Source organism: Pongo abelii, chromosome X (assembly GCF_028885655.2).
Source record: "Pongo abelii isolate AG06213 chromosome X, NHGRI_mPonAbe1-v2.0_pri, whole genome shotgun sequence".
Classification (NCBI taxonomy): domain Eukaryota; kingdom Metazoa; phylum Chordata; class Mammalia; order Primates; family Hominidae; genus Pongo; species Pongo abelii.
This window is the reverse complement of record NC_072008.2, coordinates 117,783,529-117,811,528: the sequence shown is the minus strand read 5'-3', so window position 1 is coordinate 117,811,528 and position 28,000 is coordinate 117,783,529. Positions and strand designations below refer to the sequence as shown.

At 39.3% G+C, this 28,000-nt stretch overlaps 2 protein-coding genes across 3 annotated transcripts in view; one reads left to right on the top strand and one right to left on the bottom strand.

Annotated features, from left to right (window-relative positions):
• The window catches only part of TRPC5 (transient receptor potential cation channel subfamily C member 5), a 322,560-nt gene that overhangs the window by 178,070 nt on the left and 116,490 nt on the right, over window positions 1-28,000 (top strand). The gene's annotated exons all lie outside the window — the stretch shown is intronic.
• TRPC5OS (TRPC5 opposite strand) lies at window positions 3-27,969 on the bottom strand. Of its 2 annotated transcripts, none has more exons than XM_003779702.1 (4): window positions 27,829-27,969; window positions 7,921-8,066; window positions 7,504-7,592; window positions 3-2,450 (listed from the first exon to the last, which is right to left on the bottom strand). In XM_003779702.1, the coding sequence occupies exon 4, from the start codon at window positions 2,138-2,140 to the stop codon at window positions 1,805-1,807; it is 336 nt and encodes a 111-aa protein (XP_003779750.1). In that variant the 5' UTR covers window positions 2,141-2,450; window positions 7,504-7,592; window positions 7,921-8,066; window positions 27,829-27,969; the 3' UTR covers window positions 3-1,804. The 2 variants fall into 2 exon arrangements, with proteins under 2 accessions (XP_003779750.1, XP_003779751.1); XM_003779703.2 differs by having other exon boundaries at window positions 27,745-27,837.

Below are 28,000 nucleotides of genomic sequence, written 5' to 3'. Positions count from 1 at the left end.
CGTTTTTTTGATTTGTGAATGAAAGTTTATTAGTTAAAATCTCTTGAAAGAAAACAAAATGGTTTAGATCAATAGCTAATACAGATTGTAAACAATCATAAGATAATAACTAGGAGTAATCATCACACATAAGAATTTATATAGGCACAACTCTCCACATATTTTAGCCCAAACAAATAGGGATGAAAACTTGTACTACCTAATCTAATGCCATCTACCAGCCTATCTTCCTTGATTTTCACAGCTTTAAGCTTCTCTCAGAATGATGAGCCCCTCTCTTTTCTGCCATGCTATATAATAACTGGCTTTAACACTGGTCTTAAGAAGATACAGAAAAGGGCTAATTTGCATAAAGGATCAGCCACTCACTCCATTCTCCTGGAGGAGATGCAGGATTTCAATCAGAGATATCCAGTCAGTGGACTAAACTAGTTAATAATTCTCCATCTAATTGAGCTTTCAGATACATGACTTATGTCAATCGCCTACCAGCTGTTTATAGCAACATCTTAGGGTTGTTTAATTTGCAGAAGACAAAAACAGGGCTTTGTTCATAAACCTGTTTAGAAACTAACTCCATATCATGGCTTTCCATCGTAAACTGTCACGTAACTGTTGACAATTTATTAATTTGCTTCTCTCTCCTGAAAACACCGTCCCCACTAGTTCTTGTTCCTAAGTATTTTCTTATTTCCTAAACATTTCTTTTCACTACTAACTCTAATTCTGTTCCATAGAGCAAACATACTTAATACAACAATCCATTCCTTGGAGCGGGGGTTATATCTTAACAATCCTTAAGCACATAAAATTACAGAATCAAAGCAAACACTGGAATATATCTTATCTAGTTTCTGAGGTACCATTACAGTACAATCTGTCCAGGTGACCCAGGAAAACAAGGGTCCAGCCAGCTCCACATATTATGGGGTTGTAGCATCTTCCTGCTTTGATGCCTAAGGGCTATATCTAGTCCATAGATATTTAGTCCAATATGGTGAGTGTTTGTCTTTCCATTGGTGAATAGTCCTTGTAGGGCTTTGCTTAGCCCTTCTATTACTTCTCTCTTTGATTATTTGGTATAGTGTGCCTTTTCCATTTGGGGAATAATAGTGCAAAGTAGCTACAATGTGGTCAGAATTTGCAAGAACAGTCCTGCATTGGAACTCTTGGTCCCAGCTTTTTCAGTTTTCTCCTTGGCAACAGTCATTTGAAAACCTTTCTGCACTTTTATTATCTGGTAGATAGTACTCTTTTAAAATTACCTCCCTTAGTCTGCCATAGCATTTTTTGTCGGACACAGGCTCTCTTAAAGGATAAGTAAAGAGTTATATCCTTTCAAATAAAAGTATCCCAACACTGTCTTGTTAATGTGAATGTACTCATTTACTGTAATGCTACACTGGGGGATATTCCCCTTTTCATTTCCATTCATTGGAGAGCAGTGAAATTAGTCCCAAGATGTGATAGAGTTCGTCAGTTCTCCACTCCATAATTAGGCAAGGAATTTCTTTTCTTTACTATTGTTTGCTCCCGTCATCAGAAATTCTAGCATGAGAGTAAGTACAGGTAAAGGGAGACCTACATGGCAAAAGCCAGAACTTTTTGAATAACAACAAAGAGGAAAAAAGACCAGCTTTTGCTAGAAGTAAAGCAAATCTCACTTGTTATATGGGTTATTAGTAATGAAAATGTGCAGAACTATGAGAAAACACATATTGCTAATATACAGAAAATAAGAATATATTAAAACAGAGAAATGATCAGTTTTCACACCCCTGGGGGCGGGGGTAGAAATTGCGTCTTAGTCACTTGTTAAGTCATCATTTATACCAGAGACTGTATCTTCATATAAGTTATCCATGTCTAACATAGCCTGATCTATATCAAACATTAGGTCTTCATCCTCTCTTGGTGTAAGTATTGAGTCTAAGTCTGAGAGATCAGGGAGATCAGGTAGCGAAGGCTCCTCGGGAAGAGGTGCATCTGCTTCAGTCTCTTCTGCTCTACCATTTTCTTCTACATAAGGAACTTCTTGTACTTGTATAATGAATTGTAAAAGCTCATCAGCTATTCTTATTAACTGGGCTACACAAGCAACAAGTCCATCAATGAGTACAGGAACTGACACAGAATCCATGCTGCAGTGCTCTTCTAAATAGATAAAATATCACTAAAAGCTCTAGCAAACGGACTCTTGGTGACAATGGATAGTATAAGGGGCTAACAATGGTTCTGTGGTTGGTTTAGGCCAGAAATTAGGATGTTGATATGATTATGATGGTGATCAAGTAAAGAATGAGAACAGTGGAACAATATAACTTTTTGATGATGTTGGTAAACCGTGCACAGAATTTATGTATGGTACTCTTGTTTGTACTAGTGGTGAACTGCTGTTATAATGACCATCAGGCGGACTGTCACAGCCAAGAGAAAACAGCAAAGCAGACCTAATAATAAAAAAGAGAGATATAAAGATTAGTATCTTTGAGCCTTTATCCATCCTACAGGCTATGGCTACTGGTTACCCCTATCAAGAATTGCTGTTAAGGTTGAAACGATATGTCTAACTATAGCCCCTCCTTTGTTGCTGGCCTTGTGAGGCTCTACTACTTCTCTTTCCTTTGAAAACCTCATGGTCTTTATCTCTTGTTAAGAGATTTGGGAGAAAAGTGAGTATAGGTAGTTTGTCTGTCTTTCTTGAACATCTCTTTTGAGGAAGGATACACTCACGCAGGGTCTGTCAATTATTAGCACCTTTGCCTCATTGCCATTTATATCTGGTGCTGCTGAATTCTTTCTGTGTTTCTAGGAATCCATTCATTAAAGTTTCCAGATGCCCTGCAGCCTGGGGAGTTTATGGTAAATAAAAGTCCTATATTCTCTGTATTTTGCCAAACTTTGGAGAATTTCAGTTATAAAACTAGTTCCTTGATAATTTCCTATTACTGCCCCTCTTCCACATCTAGCAGCTAGTTCTTCCAACTTTTATCTAAAGCCATGGTTGTACTATTTTCATCTGCATGTCTGGTGGGCTTTGCAAACCCACTGTCTGAGTAAGTATATATTTGTGTAAGGCAATATTATTTGTTTGAAAATCTAGATATTGGCTCAATATAATCTACCTGCTACATTTGTCTGGTTTACCACTCCCCACCACACTTAAAATGAATCTGCTGAGGATGCAAGAAGTTTTTAATATTTTGATATATCTCATATTTCTTACTCACTTGTTTATTTGATTCACAGGTTTTCTAACTCTTTCTTCTCTGCTAACCTGGTACATACATGCCCATATGCCCTGAGGTTTCACAAGCCCATCCTACAACCTTAAATTGAACTGAAAAGGGAGCTGAGTTGAAACTTAAAGTCCCCGAAGCTTCAGGGTCTACATTAGTTTTGGGGGCCTAGATTATCTCCCTTCTCATTCCAAATAGATTATTCTGCTTTTCCGTTCTGATGAGCTGACACGTCTTTATAAGAATTTCTAAATTCTTTCACCAATTTATTTTCATATCTCCCTTCACCAGATTGTTTTTCCTGCAATAGTCCAGGTCTATATGGCTGATCAGTGTAGCTATATACCTTTGACCAGTTTTTTTCTTGGGTATATCTACATGTTAAATTTCTGGCTATTAATTCTGTAAATTGGGCTAACTTTCTTTCTCCAGCCCCAGTCAGGCTTTTCCTAGTTGAAAGTCTTAGGAAGTAGTCATCTATATAACTCCTTTAGGATTCTACCAAGTCTATTATTGCCCAGTTTTCAGCAGTTCTGACCAGAGTGGGGCCCAGCAAGCCACAGGCTTCACTTTCAGCTGACTATAATCCTTGGATATTTATTGGAGTACAGAAAATCATCAGCCAGATGGTCTGTGATTTGCACATACAGCTTGCTGGTCTTCACAGGGCCTTTTTTGACCCACTCAGTTGTACACTGTCTCCACTTAGCCTAAGTCCTATCAGATCATTACATTTTTTTTGTCCAAAATCCTACCAGTAGACATGGGATTTGCCCTGATGATAAGGGTCACAACGATAATGACCAGAAGGCACGATTTTGTTGGAGGCAATTTTCCATATGGAATATAGGAGAATGGGTACTAGAGGCAGAGCAGTTTGTTTTATTAATTCAAAGGATCTGTTTGTTTGATTTAAGAGAAAAACATCTCATGTAAGGAAATATGGAGAGAAATCAAGGAAAGGAATTTGGTATTTATTTAGAATATGCATCAGCTAATCAGAAGGAAAACACAGAAGAAAGATGTGTGTTAAATATTATAAGAGAGCACCATCACATTTTTCAAAGGAAGCAATAACTACTAGATGGTATATACAGCCCAAAGGCACAAGAAGATGACAGGAACACACTCGCACAAAACCTATTTAACTTCTGACTTCCCATTCACCCAGTTTTTTTTCTCAGCTTCTCTATCTTCCTCTGGGACTCTTTTATTCCTCCTCTTGATCAATATGCTTCCATTTATTCACTTACGTGTTTCATTCTATTTCATACCCTCTCTAACTCCATCTACTCTTACCCTTTTCCATCATCTTTTCTTGTCTCTCTCTCCTAAAACTGGAAAAAAATTGGAATAAATTATATTTGATTCATCAAATTTTTATTGTATTTATTGATTTGTACATTACACAACCTAAACATAAAAAAGCAGAGAGGTAGAACATTCCATATTTTGCTCTCTTATAAGAGAAATGTAGTTACTTATTACTTTATGTGGCCCATGAGTTTTTTCGTGGGGCGGGGGACTCAGTCACTTTTGATGGGAAAAAAAATTAGTGACCTTGCCTTAACTTTCTTGACCCTTGTATTAGCTTTTTTTTTTATTTTTTATTCTCAAACCATCTCAGAACTTAGCAACTAGTGGGTGAGGAGAGGGCAAGGAGAAACTTAAAGAAACTGCTAAGTATTCCAATAATAAGAAAGAGTAAGAATGTAGCATCAGCTTATGCCAGTTATGGTAATTTCCAAAGCAACCAACTCTGGACACCTTAACTAGCCTAAAGGGGTCTTTTGGATAGTTTATGCCTAGCCTTAACTCACTTTAAGGGACTTTTTATTAGCTATATCCTCTGCCTGGGATCCCTTTCTCCTTGGTGGGGGAAGAGTGGGGAATGACTTCGTGTCATTCTGATATCTACTTTAATATTATCTCCTCAGATTTCTTACCCCTCAACCTGGGTAAAGCCCCTAATCCTTCCTTTCCCATTACACACAAATTTCATTTTTGCATGATGGTATCTATAACTAGCTCATATTTTCTTGTTTAATTATTTGTTTTTCTGTCTCTCACCTTACCCCCACATACATATAGACTAAAATGTAATTGTCATGAGACTAAGAAATCTGTCTGTTTTGTTTTCTGCTATATCCCCAAAGAACAGAAGAGTGCTTGCCAGCATAGTATATAATCATTAAGTGTCTTTGAAAAAAAGAAATAATGGAAGGGGGCAGGGAGGGACAACTTTCAGCTCATTCATTCAGTAAATATTATCAAGCTTCAACCATGCATGTGGGAAACAGGGGATACAAAAATGGACAAACTCATCAAATCATACAGTTAATAAAATGAACAGGCAACCCAGAGACTGAGAGAAAATATTCACAAAATATATATCTGACAATGAACTTTCAACCAGAATATATAAAGTTCATTGTCAGATATATGTGTGTCTGTGTGTGTGTGTGCGAGCGTGCACGCGTGTGTGTCTATATCTATATATATATATAAAGAACCCCTACAACTCAATAATAAAAAGACAAACAACCCAACTTAAAAATGGTCAAAAGATCTGAACAGACAATTCAAATGAAGAGCTAATAAGCACATGAAAACATCCTCAACATTATTAGTAATCAAAGAAATGCAAATTGACATCACACTAAGATACCACAATATACTCAGTAGATTGGCTAAAATTAAAGACTGACAACATAAAATATTGACAAAGATTTAGAGAAACCAGAATTCTCACACACATTTATACTACTGGTAAGAGTATAAAATCATATTATGTTTTTGGAAAAACATCTATCAGTTTCCTATAAAACTAAGCATGCACCTATCTATATCCCAGCAATTCCACTCCTAGGTATTTACCCAAATTAAGTGATAGTTCACAAAGTGACTTTTACAAGAATAGCTATAGAAGTTGTATGCATAATCACCAAAAAGTAGAAAGAGCTCATGTATCTATCAAGAAGATTATGAATAAGCAAACTGTGGTATATTCACACAATGTGATACTAATAAGCAATAAAAAGAAAGGCACTACTGACAGGGACAACAACATGGAGGAATAATCAACGTTATACTTAATGAAAGAAGCCAGACACAAAAGATTACATGCTGTATAATTCCATCCATACACAATTTTAGAAAATGCAAAATAATCTATGTAGAAAGAAATCAGAATAGTGGTTGCATTTATGGGAGTAGGAACTGATTGGGAAGGGGCATGAAGGAACTTTCTAGAGTGATGGTAATTATCATGTTTAGATACGGTTGTGGGTTACACAGGGGTATGCATGTGTCAAAACTCATTGAATGGTACTCTAAAGATTTGTACATTTCCCTATATGTAAATTTTACTCCCCTCAAAAAAGTAACCAAGCACAATCCCCAGCCTCTGAAAGCATATGTCAGATGCAATGATGTGCCCATAAAAATTTTTCTAATAAATTGTCACATTAATGGGAGACCTATTGTGTATCAAGGACTGTAAAACCCACTTTTCTTATATTACAGGTTGAGTATCCCTTATCCAAAATGCTTGGTACCAGAAGTGTTTTGGATTTCAGATTTTGCAGTATTTAAATATACATAATGAGATATCTTAGGAATGGGACCCAAGTCTAAACATGAAATTCATTTATGTTTCATAAACACCTTATACACATAGCCTGAATGTAATTTTATAGAATATGTTTAATAATCTTGTGCACTAAACAAAGTTTGTTTAAGCCAAACCATCAGAGAGCAAAGGTGTCATGTTGGTGCTCAAAACATTTTGGATTTTGAAGCATTTAGTATTTCAAATGTTGAGATTAGAGATACTCAACCTGTAGTACATTTAATCCTCACAATAAAATCAGCCTATGAAGTTATAGGGGGAAAAACTGAGGATTAGAGAGATTTGGTAATTTGCCCATGATCATACAAGTAAAGATGCAGAGCTGGATGTCAGCCCAGGTCGGACTTCTAAAGTCCTGTGCTAGAGGGCACAAATTTAGGTGACTACAGGAGCAAATTTGCCTTATTCAGGGCCAGAGCTGACATCTCATTCTCCTAAGCAGGAATAGAACTGAGAATGTTAATATCATTTGTTATCCCTAGAAACTGGCTGAATTCCAAGTTGAATGTGACTTAGGCAGATCAGTCCCCTAGGAAATCCCCACTATCTGTGACTGGGAGGTTCAGGGATATGTCCATTATCTATCCTTCCACTGACCTACTGAATTGGCCCAAATGTTCATAAACTACTTACCTGTGATAGAGCTGAGAGGGATGGGGGTATCAAGGCTCGGCCTATTAAACAATTTGCAGACTTTGCTTCCAAACAGGATGTGAACGCTCCTGCAACAACAAAAAAAACAACACCCCCCCCACCAAAAAAAAAACAGATAAATTGCGAAATCGATAGGTTTAAGGATAAGCAAGGACGAGATTAACCAACATTTCAGAGAGCAAAGAGCCCTTTCTAAGTGAACTGACAATCAGGGGCTTTTTTCCTTTCCTGTGGCATTTGCTAATTCTGGGCACTGTTGAAGATGAAGTTTTGCTGTAAGGCAGAAGGACTCTCCTGAGGAAAGGAGAAATGAGCATAACTTTTGGCAGTTGGGAGACACTAAAATAATGGGCTAGAAACTTGAGAAGCCCAAAATGCAGGGCTAGTTTTTCTTACCTGAAGTCACCTGAGTTCTGGGCTGGTGTCCAGGTAGGAAAAGCACAGGAAAATCTCCTGCAGTCTCCTGGTACTTCAGAGACAAATTCTCCCTCTAGAGGGGAACTGCCCCAAACAGGCCACTGGTCTCCACCTTAAAAGGTTACCTAGATTTTGAAGTTAGAGGGACAAAGGGAAAACTAATGAGTCAAAAAGATCAAAACCACTCCCAAAGGGCAATTTGGACAAAGTGATTCTAAAATGCATAAGGATACATAAAGGCTAGTAATAGTGAAACATCTTCAGGAAGAACAAATTGAAGGACATATACTACCAGATATCAAGGCTAGTTACAGAGCTAGAGAAATTAAGACAGCATAGTACTGGCTCAAGGACAGACAAATAAATCAATGGAACTATGACCCTTACCTCATACCAGATACCAAAATAATACTAATAATGATTTGAAATGAATCATAGGCCTAAATACGAAAGTCAAAACAACAAAGCTTCTAGATCACACCACCAGAGAAACTCTTCATTATCTTAGGTAGGCAAATATTTCCCAGAAGACAAAAAACATTAACCATTAAAGAAAAGATTAATTAATTATACCTTAAGAGGATGAAAAGCCAACCACAGACTGGGATAAAATATTCACAATATATATCTAACAAAGGACTTATATCCACTACATTCATACATTTTTTAAACTCCTACAAATCAATAAGAAAAATATAATCAATCTAATTTTTAAAAAATATAAAAGAATTGAACTGGCACTTCATAGAAGAGAATGTCCAAATGGCTCACAAGCATATAAATAGGTGTTCATCACTATTACTCATCAGGGAAGTGCAAATTAAAACCACAATGAGATATGCAAAACCCACCAGAAGAGCTAAAATGAAAAAGACTGACAATACCAAGCACTGAAAACATGGAACAACTGGAACTCTCATAGATTGCTGGTGAAATTGTTAACTGGTACAACTACCTTGGAGAACTATTTGGCAGTATCTACTAAAACCAGTCATACCTCTATCACATGACCCTGGAATGCTACTCCTAAGTATATAACCAAAGAGTGTACAAATATCCACCAAGATACAGGCACAAGAATGTTGAAATCAACCAGATATATAAAATTAGCTATCATATCACTACATTTACATGAAATCCAAGAACAGGCACACAAATCTATGGGAACAAAGTGGTTACCTCTGGGTAGGGGGTTATTGACTGGGAAGGGATATGAAGAAGCCTTCTGGGGTGCTGGTAATGTTCTATATCTTGATATAATCACATATGTTAAAAAATAAAAGCATTGATATGCACCCTTAAAATTTGCGCAATTTACTATATGCATGCCATACCTCAAAAAAATAGTTTTATTTTTTAAATTTTAGGCTTCCATCCTATAAAAACTAATGAGGACAGCAAGACAGTGATAAGAGTCTTACCAGGGTTCAGCAAGCCAGTCATCAAAGTTATTGAAAATTGAATGAAATATGAATGTGCAGGGCAGTGTCCCTTTGGTCTGTGTGGCTCTCTACTTCATGGCAGTGCTAAGGCAAGAGACCCTGATAGCTAGGCTGAGTTTTTAATTGATACAAGATGAGATAACCTATATCTTACAAGTAGCTCATAAAGACCCCTGAGGCAGAGGCCATACTATCCATCTGGTAACTGAGATCTTTGACCCCATTAAATTTTTATTAACCTCTCTTAGGACTTTTTTTTATCTGCACAACTAATCAAAAGTCACCATTTTTCTTTTAGCTGAAAGTCCTACCCGGCAATTTTGCAATGCTCCTAACTGGAAAACTGGCAATAAGTGTCTAACAGTAGGATGGAAAAGGAGCAAAGAAATCCAAATCCTCTGGGTCTATCTTTATAGTTGATAAGCTTCTTTGTACTAGGTAAGGTAAATTAGTTCATATCCAAGGAGAACAGAGGCAGTTATGTGGGAAAGATTAAAATGCACCTTTGGTGAGAGTGGGTGCCAGATTCCTATTTACAAACAGGAAAATTTTTTTTCCATAGTGCTCCCTTCTCCGGTGCTGCAGTACCATTTGGATGCATGCATTCAATATAGCTTGTTTTAAAAAACACCTACAGACATATAACTTCTCGTTACCCTCTTCACCCCTTCAGGAAACATCAAGAGAACTTTATCCACAAAGGGCAAATGTTCACAATTTTGACATAACAGAAGCATCTCTATGGGAATACAATGAATAAAAAACAGTATTTACACTTTAAACTCTTTTTGAAAAAGCTACAAACTTTTGCCTTTAAAAAAATAACTGTGTGCAATACAGCATTTGCCTGTTATAGGATCTGACATTTAAAAATCTCCATGAAGCATCTTTAATTTATCAAGAAAGAAAGGAAAGAATTGTGCAGCTGAGGAGCTAAACATGGCCCCTTCTTGAAAATATATGAAAAATTCAAAACTAAAACTAAAAAAAGGGGGAGTAGGAAATGTCCTTATGGTCAATTTAAACCAAATTCTACTGAATTTCTTTCCTCCTCCAAATTTGTTCATTGCTGCAGAGAAAAATCACAGACTGGCTTACCCTTCAGAAAAACAACTTAGTAGAAAAATACAACTACTTTTGAAAATACATCTTGGTTATTTTCCTAGACAGATACAGTGTTTCCTCAAAACACTGTTCAAACATGAGGATAGACACTCAATCTTAACCTGGTAGGACCCTACACAGGCTTGTCCTTGAGGCTTGGCTGCTATGAGAGGCTCCTAGGCCATTAGAGAGTCTGGAAAGAGATGTAATACTTCTAGAAAGATTTTTTTGGTTTTCAAATATTACAGTGTAGATGACAGGGTCTAAAATAAGGGAAATAAAAACAGAACTTGGAGGTAACAGGAAAAGGGGTTCTATTTCCAAGTCTTTCTTTAGCTTTCTGAGAGGGAAAAAAAGTTGTGGTTGTTTGTTTGTATATGCTTTTTGGGAGAGATATAAAATGATACTAGTGGTTATAAGGATAGGATCTGGTATCCAAAAAAAAAAAAAAAAACAAAAAAACCCCTATATTTGAATTTCAACTTCACCACTTACTAACTAGAAGGTTGCTAAGCTACTCTTTGTGTCAGTTTCCTCATCTGTAAGATGAAGATAATGACAGTTGTGAGAATTACATTAGTTAGTTACCACAATGAATTTAAACTGGTGTCTGGTATATAATTAGCACCTAATAAATGCTAGCTGATATAATTGCACTGGAGAAATTCCAGGATCTAGGAAATAGTATGTGGTACATCATGACTAGTGAATAGCTACCTATGGAAGGCAGGAGAAGAGATGGCTGCAGGCATTACAAAAACTGGAAGGACATGCCAGAGACACAATTCATCTCATAGTTAGAACCAATATTAGATGATGGATGATGACTTTGAGCTTGGGTAAAAATGTGAGGGAACAGGACCATCTTAAAGCTGTAGTTCACAAATGACCCTTTCAGGAGACCTAAGAACAATCAAAGACTGTAGGGAATCCTTGAGGATTAGCAAATCCTCCTAGTCTAACTTCCTCTGAAGCACTTCCTTATTCTGGCTTTGAGCTCTGGTGGGGCTGTAGCTCACATGCACCACTCCTGGCCTGGCGAAAGCTAACTATATTGTGGGCTACACATTGGCTGTGCCTCCAACACACTGCCAGTTGCACAGAGAATGCCCTCCACCTCGTATTGTGACAATGATTCTTTCAAAGCATTAAATCATTAGAAACATCCACTTGGAAAGTAATTGGCAAGGTCATTGAGACAAGATAATAAAGGCCCATTATCCTATGTCTAGCATGACTTCACCCAAACCAACCCAAAGTTTCAAGTATTCCTTTGTGAATCATTTGGATAAGAAGGAGAGCATTATGCAAACATCTTTGTATACTTTTTACTTCATACCATCCTAGCCTGGATTTAGTCCCTAACTTCAGGAATATATCTCAGAAATTTGATAAGAGAAAGACTAAGCACCAGTTGTGGCCTCTATGTTTCTGTGGCAAATGCCAGCTTGCCAAGAAAGAACAGGTTAGTTTATTTTACCACATGAAAAGATGATCACAGATTACAGATTGCTTCCCTCTGCCTGCAAACGTGCTTAATGCCTGTCCACCAAAGGAAAGGCCCTTCTGTTTTTAATGATTTCGAAATAACATTCCATAGCATCCCTTGGTAACTCATTCCAATATTTTACAGTTTCCTTCTTCTGGTAATTATATCCTCAAATATGTTCACATACATTAACTTATAATAATCCTGTGTAGCGGCCAAGCACGGTGGCTCACGCCTGTAATCCCAGTACCTTGGGAGGCCACGGCAGGCGGATCACGAGATCAGGAGTTCAAGACCAGCCTGGCCAACATAGTGAAACCCCATCTCTACAAAACTACAAAACTACAAAAAATTAGTTGGGCGTTGTGGTGGGCATCTGTAATCTCAGCTACTCTGGAGGCTGAGGCAGGAGAATCGCTTGAATCTGGGAGGCGGAGGTTGCAGTGAGCTGAGATCACACCATTGCACTCCAGCCTGGGTGACAGTGTGAGACTCCGTCTCAAAAATAAAAAAAAAATAAACAAAATAATCCTGTGTAGCAAGGATTATACCTATTTTACAATTGAGGAAATGAAGAACCAAAGAGGGTAACTGACTCGTCAAGATTGCACAGCTGGTTAGTAGCAGAGCAAGAATAAGAACCTGATTTCTTGGCTACTATTAAAAAGTCAAAAAATAACAGATGCTAGTGAGGTTGCAGAGAAAAAGCAATGCTTATACATTGTTAGTGTGAGTGTAAATCAGTTCAGCCATTGTGGAAGACAGTGTGGCAATTCCTCAAAGACCTAAAGACAGAAATACCATTTGACCCAGGAATCCCATTACTAGGTATATACCCAAAGGAATATAAATCCTTCTATCATAAAGATACATGCACGCATTATGTTCATTTCAGCACTATTCACAATAGCAAAGACATGGAATCAACCTAAATGCCCATCAATGGTAGATTGGATAAAGAAAATGTGGTACACATACACCATGGAGTACTATGCAGCCATAAAAAACAAGATCATGTCCTTTGCAGGGACATGGATTGAGCTGGAGGTCATTATCCTTAGCAAACAAACAGGAACAGAAAACCAAATACCGCATATTCTTACTTTTAAGTGGGGGCTAAATGATGAAAACACATGGACACATAAAGGAGAACAACACACACTGGGGCCTATCAGAGGGTCGAGGGTGAGAGGAGGGAGAGGATCAGGAGAAACAACTAATGGGTACTAGGCTTAATACCTAAGCAATAAAATAATCTGTAAAACAAACACACCATGACATGGGTTTACCTATGTAACAAACCTGCACTTGTACCCTTGAACTTCAAATAAAAGTTAAAATTTTTTATTTAATTTTAAAAAGAACCTGATTCTTCGGATTCTTGGCCTTCTTCAGACTCTTGGTCTGACTAATGATGCTCTGGGAACCTCCACATCACCAGCAGAATAAGAACAAGTGTTAAGATATCAGCAAGAACACAATATGTTTGTCTCTTGGTGTACAGGAGGATTGGTTCCAGGACCTTCCACAGATACTAAAACCCGTGGATGTTTAAGTCCCTGATATGAAATGGCTTAGTATTTGCATATAACCTATGCACATCCTCCCTCATATACCTTAAACCAGGGGTATCCAATTTTTTGGCTTCCCAGGGCCACACTGGAAGAATTGTCTTGGGCCACAAATAAAATACACTAACACTAATGATAGCTGATGAGCTAAAGAAAACTGCGAAAAAAATCTAATAACATTTTAAGAAAATTTATGAATTTGTGTTGGGCCGTATTCAAAGCTGTCCTGGGCCACAGGTTGGACAAGCTTGCTTTAAACCATCCCTGGATAACTTATGATACCTTATACAATGTAAATACTATGTAAATAGTTTGTTTTACAATATTGGTTTAGAGAATAATGACAAGAATAAAAAGTCTGTACATGTTCAGTACAGATGCAATATTTTAAAAATATTTTTGATGCACAGTTGGTTGACTCCATGGATGCAGAACCCACAATACAGAGGGCTGACTGTATAGCCATGATAGTTTGCTTACCAAGTGGATCAAAGGCCAAAAGTCCCCTTGAGGACAACCATTTCATTATTGTCATCCCTACATACTATCATTCCCAGAGTGTTCCTACAGTAGAAAGCCCTACTAAAAAGAAAAGATACAAAAAGCCTAGCTGAACATTAAAATCACCTTAAGATCATATGCTGATCCATGAAAATAAAAAATAAGACAAGAGTATGTGGTTTCCTGCTTTCTAACTTCTCTATTTTTACCTCTGAGATAGATACACTCAGAATAAATTGAAGAAAATGAGGCAGAAAAAAATTTCCTAATATCCTAAAAAAAAAGCTTTACCCTTGGCCATGAACTTCCTTTCCCTTTGAGGATTTCATACCTCTACCTCCCAAAGTTTCTAAGGGAGCCAAGGTTTAGCATTTTAAACATGGGTAAAGAGTGAATCCCATTGCTTCATATGCTTGACACTCAGAAAAGCACATCAGGGTTACAACACAGTCCTCTGGCAAGAGCCCTCCCAATACTAAACCAGCATGCTGTTCAAGTGAAAAGATAAATGGAGTTTTCCTTGTAGGATTTCTTACAAGATTTCTTTTTTAATATTAGCTAGAGCCAGGGGAATCTGAAGGCAGGCTCACTCAATAGGAACAAAATTTCTCTCTCATCTCTTATGACTGATATTACCAAGGTTAAATACTTATGTCCTGAAACACACTTTTAATTATGGCCACTCCACCTTACTACCCTTGTTAAAGTCACCAAAGACTTCTGCACTGCTAAATCCAATTATCAGCTCTCCGTCTCATCTTACTTGTCCTATAAGCAGCCTTTAACATGGACGATCACTCCCCAAGTCCTCTTCTTCTTCATCTATAGTCACTCTCTTGGTGATCTCATATGGGCTGCAAATAACACCTATAGGCAGATGACTCCCAAATTTATTTAACCAGCTTAGGCCTTTCTCCAAAATCTCATACTTGTTTATCTACTTTCATTACATTGATTGCTGTAAAATTCAACACAGTACATTCAAAACTAAATCCTTGGTATTCTCTCCAAAACCTACTCCCTTACAGCCTTCCATCTCAGTAGATGGTAATTCTATCCTTCTAACTACTCAGGCCAAAAAATCCACAGTCAATCCACCAGGATATCCTGTTGTCTCTGCCACTAAAACATATCCACAATCTGATCACTTGTCATTGTGAGACACCATCACACCATCATCTACATCTCACCTTGATTATTTTGACAGCCTCCTGACAGGAGTCTCTTTGCCTTGCCTCACTACAGTCTCTTTTCTTTTTCTTTTCTTTCTTTTTTTTTTTTTTTTTTTTTGAGATAGAGTCTCGCTCTGTCACCCAGGCTAGAGTACAGTACAGTGGCATGATCTCAGCTCATCGCAACCTCCACCTCCCAGGTTCAAGCCATTCTCCTGCCTCAGCCTCCCAAGTAGCTGGGATTACAGGCACCCGCCACCATGTCTGGCTAATTTTTTTTTCTTTTCTTTTCTTTTTTTTTTTTGGTAGAGACGGGGTTTCACCATGTTGGCCAGGCTGGTCTCGAACTCCTGACCTCGTGATCCGCCCGCCTCAGCCTCCCAAAGTTCTGGGATTACAGGCATGAGCCACCACGCCCAGCTACAGTCTCTTTTTCAACAGGACTGACAGTGATCCCTTTAAAATGGAAGTCAGATCATGTCACTCCTCCATTTAAAACCCTCTGATAACTGCATTTCCTTTAGCATAAAACCCAAATCCTTATAGTGGTTTATATGGCCCTGCATAATATAATCTGCAACTTCATCTTCTATTTTTCTCTCTCCTGCTCTGTTCTAGCTGCTCTGGTCTGTCATTCCTCAAATTCACCAAGCACACTTCCTCTTTAGGTTCTTTATACTGGCTATTCTGCCTGGAATGGTCTTGACTCAAATATCGAAAGAGCTAAATCCCTCACCTTCTTCAATCTCTTTGCTTCTATCTTGCCTTCTCAATGAGTATTTCACTTACCACCTTTGTAAATTTTAACCTCCCCCTCCCAACTTGGCAGTCCTGAGTCTTCCTTATTCTGCTCTAACTTTTTAATTTTTCTTAGAAACGTATCACTTTCTACACATATTGTATAGTTTACTTATTTATTATGATGATCATTTATTTTCTGGTTTTCCTCTCTAGAATGTAAGCTCCATGAAGGCAGGGATCTCTGTTTTGTCTAAGTGCAAGAACAGTGTCTAGCACATAGAAGATATTCAATAAATATTTGTTGACTAATAATTTGTAAGGACTAATAATTCCTTACATTTCTATAGCGTTTTATGCTTGTAGTGCTTTCACATGGTATCCCATTTAATCATCTTAATTACTATATGGGGTGGGTAGGGTAACACAGAATTTATCTCCATTTCACATTTAGGAAAATTAAAATCCAGAGTAGTAAAATGATCTACCCAAGAGCTATTCTACATAGCTGGAATGTGGTAAAACCAGAAACCTAGTTTTGCACCCTTTTTCTGTAGCCTCCAATATTATACTGCAAAGCCCGTAGTCCTTGAGGAAAGACCTTCCAGATTCTTTGTTAGGAAGGGGACATGACCTGCTCGTGCCACTAACCCAGTGCCTTGAAGCTTAATGTGTTTCACCAGCAAATGCGAAGTCAATTAAAGACCTGAGCTTATGTGGGGAATCACCTTGTGAATATGAGAGAAAATGATTCCCAAATGGCACTCTCTCCAAGAAAGAAAGAAAGCAACATTTGAATATCCCAGCTATTTAGTGGAATAAATTATTTGTTTCTTCCTAACTAGCTCTGCCTTCCTCTGGCATTACCCACTAAACCAAACAATTCTCCAAAGCAATGTAATAGCATAAAGGGAGAAGTGAGAGTCCAAAAAGGCATTGGCAACATAACATATATCCCAGTGGCCTTTTCCACTGTGCCACCATCTAAGCCACTGACTGCCCTTGTTGAAAGCTTTGCCCCATTGCCACTGGCACACATAAAGAGTGGAGACTGTCCCTTTAAATGTACCACCAAACAGGAAGCTGGTGTTTACTTGGCAGGGGAAGAACAAGATACTTTCATGCTTGGCATACTGCTACCATTGGCATCTAACCCAGAAGCTGCTGCATTCTGCAGGGGTGGCAACTATTTTGTCCTCAGGATAACATAGTGGAAGATGCAGCTATATTTACATGCAGGCTTTTTAATAGAGATGCCTGTCACCCCTGGTAAGCTCACAGGAGGCGACAGAAATGGCACAGTCAGAAAAAGGCAAGCCAAGTCCTCAGTACCTTCTGGCAATTGAATCCACAGTACCAGAGAGGGAGGCCTCGATCTCTTTCTTTGGCCTCCAGAATGTCATTATACCAGGGGTATATCCAGAAACCCTCTGAAGTATTACTGAGTAGACCGGGTTTGTCTTCAGTGCCCTTGTCAGAACTGTCTTTTCCAAGATTACACCAAATCGAGTGGTCGAGGCTTGACTCTACTAAGTCAACTCTGCTGCAAGGCTCAACAAATATCCCATAATGAAACAGCATGCAACAATTCAATAAATAAACCTCAGGCTGAAAAAAAAGAAGTGTCAATGCAAGCATAAGCTACCAAACACTTAACAGATTTTAGATAATACATGGATGCAAACATCACTGAAACATGAAGAAACATACAACAACCTTGGCTACATGGGTATGCACTGAAGTATCTGACACTGAGGAAGTAGGAAGGATGGAAGAAAAAACATTATTTTATTTTATTGACAGAGTTTCACTCTTGTCGCCCAGGCTGGAGTGCAATGGCATGATCTTGGCTCACTGCAACCTCCGCCTCCCGGGTTCAAGTGATTCTCCTGCCTCAGCCTCCTGAGTATCTGGGATTACAGGCGCCCGCCACCATGCCCGACTATTTTTTATATTTTTAGTAGAGACAGGGTGTCACCATGTTGGCCAGGCTTTTCTCGAACCCCTGACCTGAGGTGATCCACCCGTCTTGGCCTCCCAAAGTGCTGGGATTACAGGTGTGAGCCACCAGGCCCGGCAGACAAAAAAACATTATTTTTAAGGGGAATATTGGCTTTGGAGGCAGAGAAACCAAGGTTCAAGTCTAAAAGTTTTCTTGCCTTAGATCACTTAAGCTCAATATGACTCACTTTCCTGATCAGAAATAAGGATGATGACAATAAGCAAGTATTAATTTTGTGATGTAGACAATGTTTAGTTATGGGGAGATGCCCTATTGATTTAGTTTTTTAAAAAGTGTGGCTTTTGAGTTTCAACATAGATTTAAACTGCACTTCTAATACTAATTGTATGGCATTGCAGAAGGTACTTATTCTCTCTAAACCTGAGTTTATTCATTTATATTTTGAGGATGATGTTGACACCTATCTCAAGTGGATGCTATAATAATCAAACAAGATAATGTTATGAATGTGTTTTATAAGCCATGAACTCCAAGACAAAGAAAAGTTTTCTTTTTATTTTTTATTTTTTTTTAAAAAAAACCCTTTGATTAGAGTGGCCAACCAATCTGATTTTCCAGGAATAAGGGGTTTTCCAAGACCCAGAGTTTTCAATGCTAAATATAGAAAATCTTAGGAAAACCAGGATGAGTTGGGCACTCTAGTCTTGACTAACCTTTAATTAGGCCAATGTCCTCACTAGACCTTAACTGAGATGACTAGGCCTTAACTAGATTTAGGCTGTGGCTCTGCCTTAACTAGATTCTTACTAGGACTTAACTAAGCTTAGCCCTTTCTAGACCTAACTGCGTTAAATAGGCCTTAAATAGGCCCAGGCCCTTGCTACACATTAAATTAGAAACGAATAGGCCTTCTCTAGACTTAGGTCCCGGCAACGCCTTATCTAGACTGATTAGATATTAACTAGGCATAGTCCCTGGCTAAGCTAACTGGGCTGTGGCTAGGACTTAACTAGGCATAAGCCTGGCTCCACCTTCACTGAGTTGACTAGGCTTTAACAAGGCTTAAGGCCTGCATTTGCCTTAACTAGACTCTGACTAAGCTTTAACTAGGCTTTGGCCCTGGATAGGCCTTATCTGGGCTGGCTAGATCTTAACTAGGATGACTAGGCCCTAAGTAGGCTCAAACTCTGGCTAGAACTTAACTAAAGTCTGACCACAGCTTTTCTAGGCTTAGACCTTGACTAGGCCTTAACTGGGTCCAGGTTATACCTTAACTAAACTCTATGTCTCCTCTAGACTTATGCCCTAGATAGGCCTTAACCATGCTTTGTCTAGGACTTAAGTAAGCTTATCCCCTGGATAGGCTATAACTGGGCTAATTAAGCCTTAACTAATATTGGCCCTCACTAGGCTTTAACTGGGCTGACGACCCTTAATTGTGTTAACTAGCTCTTAACTAGTCTCAGGCCTTTGCTCTACTTTAACTAGACTCTGACTAGGCCTTATCTAAACTTAGGTTATGACTAGACCTTACCCAGGCTTAGTCCTTGGCTAGGCTTCAACTGGCTTCTGACTAAACCTTAACTGGGCTTTGGCCCTGGTTAGGCCTTAACTAGGATGGCTAGGTTTAAACTGGGCTCAGGCCATTGCTACACTTTAACTATATTTTGATGAGGCCTTAACCAAGATGGCTAGCCTTTAATTAGGCTTGGGCCCTGGGTATACCTTTAAAAGACTCTGTTTATGCCTTAATAAGCTAAGGCCTGGCACTGCCTTAACTAGTTTCTGATTAAAAACTTAAGTAGATTTAGGCCTTAACTGGGCTCTGACTAGGCCCCTAACTAGCTCTGACTAAATATAAACTAGGCTTAGGACATGAATAGTCCTTAAAAATACTCTGATAATACCTTAACCAAGTCAGTTAGCTTTTAATTAGGCTTACACTGTGGCTATACCTTAATAAAACTCTAGCCAGGCCTTAAATAAACGTAAGCCCTGGCTATACCTTAACTGGTTTCTGCCTAATACTTAACTAGACTTAAGCCTTACCTAGGCTCTGACTTCACCTTAATTAGGCTTAAGCCCTGACTAGGCCTTAACTGGGCTCTAACAAAGTCTAATCTAGTGTTAGGTAATGGCTAGGCCATAACTGGGCTTTGACTCATACTTAACTAGGCTGAAGCCCTGCCTATACCTTGATTAGGCTTCATTACATCTTAACTAGGCTTAGGTCCTGGCCAAGTCTTAACTAAGTTCTGATTAGGACTAAACTATATTTATGACCTTGCTAGGACTTAAGTAGACTAGGACTACAACATAATTAGGCATAGACCCTGGCTAGGGCTTAACCTGGCTCTGACTAGACCTAAATTAGGCTTAGGCCCTGGCTAGGGCTGAACTGGCTTCTGACTAGACCTAACCTAAGTTTAGGCATTGGTTAGGCTTTAACAATACACCAATGAGGTCTTAAGCAAGCTAGCTAGCTTTTAACTAGGCTTAGTCCTTGGCTATACTTTATCAAAATTCTGACAGGCTCTTAACTATGTTTAGGCCCTAGCTAGGCTTTAACTGGCTTAACTAGACCCGAATTAGGCTTAGGCTCTAGCTAGGTCTTAACTGGGCTAACTAGGCCTTAACTAGGCTAAGGCTTTGACTCAGTCTTAACTAAGTTTTGACTAGGACTAAACTATACTTATGATCTTGCTAGGACTTAAGTAGACTAGGACTGGAACTTAACTAGGTTTAGACTCTGGCTAGGGCTTAACTGGGCTGACTAGGCATTAACTAGGCATTGGCCCTGAATAGGTCCCAGTTGGGCTGACTAGAACTTAACTAGGCTCTGACTAGACCTAAATTAGGCTTAGGCGTTGCCTAGGGCTGAATTGGGTTCTAACTGGACCAAAACTAGACTTGGGCACCAACTATGCTTTAACAATATCCTAATGAGGTATTAACCAAGCTAACTAGATTTAACTGTGCAATCTAGACCGGAAGTAGGCTTAGGCTGTGACTAGGTCTTTTTTTTTTTTTTTTTTTTTTGAGATGGAGTCTTGCTCTGTTTCCCAGGCTGGAGTGCAATGGCACGATCTCGGCTCACTGCAACCTCCGCTTCCCAGGTTCAAGCGATTCTCCTGCCTCAGCCTCCTGAGTAGCTGGGATTACAGGAGCGTGCCACCACACCTGGCTAATTTTTGTATTTTTGGTAGAGACGGGGTTTCACCATGCCAGTCAGGCTGGTCTTGAACTCCTGACCTCAGGTGACTCTCCTCCCTTGGTCTCCCAAAGTGCTGGGATTACAGGCATGAGCCACCACGCCCAGCTGGCTCTGACTAGGTCTTAATTGGGCTGACTAGGACTTAACTAGACTTAGGCTCTGTCTCCACCTAACTGATATCTGAGTAGGCCTTAGGTGGGCTTAGCCCCTGGTGAGATTGTAACCAAGCTGCCTTGGCATTAATTGGGCTGAGCAAGCCTTAACTAGGCTTTGGTCTTGGCCAAGTCCATGGCTAGAACTTAACTATGCTTAAGCCTCAGGTAAGCCTTATCTAAGCTGAGGTGCTGGCTAGGCCTTAACCAGACCTTGGCCTTGGCCTTGTCTTGATTAAGCTGTCGTCAGGCCTTGGCTAAATTGCAGCTACTCTTTCGTAAGGATCACCTCAAGAATATACTACCTCTAGCCCTCACCTCCTCCAGTTTGTATCTGCCATTACCTCAGTTATCCTGCAGTTTCAGGCCGTACTCTGGGTCATAAAGAAGTCAGAGACAGGACCCCTACCTTACCATACTGCAACAGGAAACAGACTGCTTGTAGGCTCTTTGCAGCCAGATGTACTTACAGTATAAAACAGGAAGCAACCCCTGAATTGACACTCCCAAGAAACCAGGGGGATACTCTTTTATGTAACACTTCACCCAGAATTATATTTTTATTTCAGTCAATGAGAATAGTCTGTAAAACTTCTTCCAGGACACCGACATTTTGTAATAAGTTTGTAACAAACTTAAAACGTAACATAGCATTCCTGAGTACAGTACAGCAGCAGGTGACTCTACGGCTTTTGCCCATAATGTGCAATTGGCAGTTTAGAAGAGAGATCTTCTTACCTACCTTACCACACTGCAACAGGAAACAGACTGCTTGTAGGCTCTCTGCAGCCAGAAGTATTTATAGGATAAAACGGGAAGCAACCCCTGAATTGATACCCTCAAGAAACCAGGGAACACTCTTGTATGTAACACCCTACCCAGAAGTATATTTCTATCTCAGCCAATCAAAATGGTCTGTACAACTGCTTCCAGGACACCAGCGTTTTGTAACAAGTTTTTAACAAACTTAGAACATAGCATTCCTCAGTAGGGGAGGAGACTCTACTGCTTTTGCCCTTAATGAGCAATTGGCAGTTTACTTACCTTACCACACTGCGACAGGAAACAGACTGCTTATAGGCCCTTTGCAACCAGATGTATTTATAGTATAAAACAGCAAGCAAACCCTGAATTGACACCCCCAAGAAACCAGGGGATACTCATGTATGTAACACTCCACCTGGGAGTATATTTTTGTTTCTGCCAATCAAAATGGTCTGTGCAACTTCTTCTAGGACACCGACATTTGGTAACAAATTTGTAACAAACTTAAAACATAGTGGGCCAGGCCCAGTGGCTCACGCCTGTAATCCCAACACTTTGGGAGGCCGAGGCGGGTGGATCATGAGATCAAGGGATTGAAACCATCCTGGCCAACATGGTGAAACCCCGTCTCTACTAAAAATACAAAAAGTTAGCTAGGCATGGTGGCGCGTGCCTGTAGTCCCAGCTACTCGGGAAGCTGAGGCAGGAGAATCACCTGAACCTGGGAGGTGGAGGTTACAGTGAGCAGAGATTGTGCCACTGCACTCCAGCCTGGTGACAGGGTGAGATTCTGTCTCAAAAATAAAATAAAATAAAATAAAATAAAATAAAACAAAAGAAAATCACAAAACAACAGCAACAACAAAAAAACATAGCATTCCTAAGTACAGTACAGGAGGCGAATCTACAGGTTTTGCCCACAATGTGCAATTGGCATTTTAGAAGAGAGATCACCAATGCACTAGAATTGCAGTAACGGGAGTGTAAGCTTCACCAAGTTGAACTCTGAGCATTTGTAGAACCTATGAACTCTCCACAGTTAGTTACCAGTTCCATTGTGAGGAAGTAGCCAGTCTGATATATACTGGCTTGGCCTGCTATAAGACACTGAAATACTTGGTTAATGACCCAACAACAGGATGATAAATCCAGACCAGAGCATAGGTAGTCATTCCTGTCTATTAGCTTCATGGATTCCTAGTGATGAAAGACTGGTAATTGGTTCCAACCTTGGCTATATTATTGAGTTTGGGAGCATGTATTTGTATATACATACACCTCCTAGTAAAATGCATTTGATTCACTGCACACTGGGAGTTCACTTTGACCCAACTAATCATTTTTGTCATCTGTACCAAGTTATAAGTTAAACTTACATAGGCCTGTACAGTAACCTTTTCAAGTACACAGTGACTTAGGTATCAGTCCTGCATGGACTAACTGAAGTTTGTAGGTACTATTCAGAGCAAAGCAGGTAAGCAGCTCTGTTCACAGGACAGTGCCCGGACAGGGCCTGTGGCTGTGGGATGTAACCAGTCTTTACATTAAGCTCTGTATAGCAGTATGTCAAAAGAACTGATCTGGGCACCAGAACTGGAAAGTTAATACATTCATTCATTCATCCCACAAATATTTATTAATCATCTACTGTGTGCCAGATATTATCCTGAGACTGGGAATATGATGGCAAGCACATATAGCCACAACCCTTAACCTAATGGAGTTTTCATTCTACAAACAAAATCAGGAGAGGATCTGCACAGCCATGAGTTGAAGCCTAGATTAAAACAATCTGTATGCTACAGGGCAAGGTCAGATGTGATAGGCAAAGCCTACAATGACAGAATAGCTGTAGGAAAATAGCCATGTGGTTAAAAAAAAAAAGCAGCAACAAATGAATATAATCTTCATTTTAAAAGTATGAAAACAGATTTTTTCTAACATCACCACCACCACTACCACGTCATTCTGAGAAAGTCATTTATATTTTTTGGTCTTCGGTTCTTCCTTCTATAAAGTGGAATCACTTACCCATTTGAAAAAAAAATGAAGAGAAACTCGACTAGATAAGTAAATCCTAAATCACACTAGCACAATGGATAAGAGCCACAGGCTTTAGAGTTGAACAGATGGGGGCTTTAATCTCAGCTCTTGTCACCTTGTAGCTATATGCCCCTGGCATGATTTAACCTGAATGAGCCTCATATTTCTTTCTCTGTAAAAAGAGTATAGATACTAATCATGCCTATCTCGGGCTGTCATGGAGACAACACCTGAGAAAACATGGAAAATGCTTACTGCAATAAATTGCCATGCTCTGTTAAGAAACAGGAAGAATGAGCTATGCCTTGCACAACCTCAATTCTTTTTATTTGGATGCATCACTCTTTAGTGTCTTGAGAGTATTTAGCAGGTACTTGATAAAGATGTCCTGACTGGTTTATTGGACTTCACCATAGGGCAGTAAGAAGATTCAAGGGCAATAGCAAGGACCAAAGCCTGGAAAAGGTGAGAGATCAGGGATTTTCCTTATTCTCACTCCTAGTCCAGCTTAACCCACATTCATTCGTTCCCTGTGACCATAACAAATAAACATCTTCCTGGGACCACAGGCCCCACTGGGATGATACATAAAGTCTCAGGAAGACATTTCAAGTTCAACCTGAAGAACAAGAGTCAACGTCTCCTGAGTTCTCTGCTCTGAATGAGCACTGAAACCTTCTCTACCTTTCTTTTACAACTCTCTCTCTTTTTCTGATGTCTCCATTCTCTGCCCAGTCTCTGAGGAGGCTACCAGCAGAGTTACAATCTAATATTTGAAAGATGCTTTGAAAAGAATAAGTATTATTAACTATTAGTTGCACTGTATGAACAAATTCATAAATACTTCCCTTATTGTTGCAGAAACATTACACACCGCTGCTGTAACTAGACCTCTTTCTAGCTTAACTTTGATATTCCGGATCATAAGGGAAGTATGTTGGCATTGTTTCAGTACTTGCTGTTTAAATGCAAGTACGGAGCCATTCACTCACTCCAGGGAGAAGCAAAGAAAAGAATGACTTTAAGGGTCTCAAAACTGAAAACAAATAACCAAGAAGGTTATACATGTCTTTCTGTAGGCTGTGAACTGGGTAATAGTGTTTCTCACTCAAGGAAGACTTTGGATTGTCCCTGCTGAAGGACAAAGGGATAAACAGACTAGGCCCAGATCACCTAAAGCAGTTGTTCTCAGGGCTGATTTCCCTCCCCACCACCCCTCCACCCAGCCGTCTGCCCATCAGGAGCATTTGGCAATGTCTGGAGAGGCTTTTGGTTGTCACAATTGAGGGGAGGTGCCATTGTCAATTAGTGGGTAGAGGCTGGGGAAATACTAAACACCCTACAGTACACAGAACAGTCTCCAAGAATAAAGAATTATACAGCTCCCAAAGCCAATAGTGTTCAAGTTAAGAAAATCTGACCTGAAGAATCTTTCCATCCTAACAACCAGCAAATATTTCTGAAGGTCTTTCTTGTGGGCACTGTGGTTTACTAAATAAGCCATAGTCTCTGCCCTAAGGAAGCTTAGAGTCTAACAGGGAGATCAGCCAATCCCACTGAAGCAATCAGGAAATAATGCAGTATATCTCTTATCACTTAGTTTTTTTTTTCTTTTTTTTCTACAGTGTGGTCTAGCCTCTGGGTATTATAGGAGCATTTTAAAATTTTATTTTATTTTTAATTGACATAATTGTATTTATTTATGGGATACAATATGATATTTTGATATATTTTTACATTATAGAAGAGGGAGAACAGCAGGCAGATGAAGTTCAGGAAAACTTCCAAGAAGAGTTGGATCTTGAGCTGATGTTTGAAGGAGGCTACTACTCTTTCCCTTCTCTTCACTGCTGGCAGAAAGATGAATCTAAGCTTGCTGCCCATACTTCTTTACTTCCCACTCTCTATCAGTATCTTGTAATCTGATTTCAGGACTCCATAGAAAATTATTTTTCTTAATCACCAGAACCTATAACCCATCCTCAAATATTAATCTACATCAACCCTCATCTTTTAAAAATTTCCTTCTTTATTGACTTCTGTGACATCATCATTGTGTTCTGGTCCACTTTTGACCTCTCGTGGCTCAGCCTCAGGTTTCTTTTTACAGCCAACCTACATAGGTAGGTGTGCCACCACCTCCAGCCTGCTGCCTTTTTCTCTCTCACTGTTTCCTCTTAATTATTTTACTCATTCATTTATGTCCCTTCTCATTCCACAAAGGATTTGCAGTAGTTACAATCTCATGCTATGCATTTTTCCTTAATTATTACACCAACTCCTGTGGTTTTACCCATCATCTCTATATAGGCAACTCCCCAAGCTGTGCCTCTGACTCTGACTCTGATGTCCTTCCTACACACCACACTACCTGCCTGATCACCTGCTGAACACCATCCACATATACCTCAAATCCAACATATCCTAAACTTGAGGTTTACCCAGGACCTAGTTTTAGCACTGAAAGTTCCGTGTCCTCGGAATTCCCTCAACCCCAAGCAAACCAGGACAGTAAGTCACCACAACTAAAATGAACTCAACAGTGTCTGTTCCAAACCCAGTCTTCCTCATGAGCTCCTAATTCCTCCCCATCATTTTGTAGCAGAGATATCCTCCTTCTGCATAAACCTCAACTCCTCTTTGCCTTCCACCTACTCATGCAACTGATTGCTAGATATTGTCAATTTTATCTCCAAAATATCTTCTTTAATGTCACTTCCTTTCAACTTCCACCGCTCTAATTCAGGTCTTTATTACCTCTAATCTATACAATTACAGTAGACTCCTAATCAGTCCGCCTGCCTCCAGCCACGCTATCACTCTACTCCCATCCCTTTTGCCAATTCATCTTCCAAACTGCAAAGATTGATCATTCTGAAACACAAATGTGATCATCCATAGATAGTACTTTTCTAATCAATATTGAAGTTTTACAGAATGAACTCCAAGAACAGCATTAAACTCAGGCTCCGAGGCATTTTAGCATGATGACTACACAATATGACACCTAAGAAATGTTGTTATGAATGACTAAAATGCACGGAGTATTAATATGAGCTCTAAGTGAAAAGGAAATCAAAACAAAACAAAAACCACCACCATACCCTTGAGAAGCCAGGAACTGAATTTGTCGGTTCCAGTTTTGCATCTTTTCATTTCTTCAGAGAAGTATATGATAACCACAGTTAAGGAAAGTAAATATTGCCAGGGAATTCTGGGTGGTAGAGACTCATTAAAGCCATGATGTTCATATGAAACAGAATCATCTGGAAGTCATATTAAGCAGAAACTAAACTTGAGAGAGAATTCACTTGTTCCCTCAGGGCGTTAGGTCTTAACTGATCTGTGGCCCTACTCCCTAATTACCTCTGCTGCAAGAGCCATAGGCTTTCCATCTCAGACTGGCAAGGAAAAAGAGAATTTACATGAATGATGTTTATATCAGTGACAGGAAATATGTATCCCACTTGAATAAGGGGTACGGCGCACCCAATATAGATTGTGAAAAATGAAAAACTGCCAGGAGAAGAAGGCAAGTGCTTTCCCTAGAGGAGAGAGAGCTCATCCTTTCCTCTCTCAGGAAAACTTATCTATCCTCTGTCTCCTCTCATAGACTTGCAAGTGGTAAATTGTTTATGAAGCAACTCACCTTAGGAGTCAGGGGTTGACCTTCACAGAGATATTAGAAAAAGATGGCTACCAGAAACATCAGAGCCGTAATCCAAAGGCTTACCTCTCTAATGGTAGGAATTTTCATCACATGGTAGGTAACCTCCTCTTCCGTCTACATAATTAAGAGGCGTAGCTCCCACCTCTTCAGAAACCTCTTCCAACTATGGTCCTGCAGTTTTTGTTTGCCACATTTGTTTTTTCTAGTTTTTTTTTTCTCCCTAGCTTAATAGGAC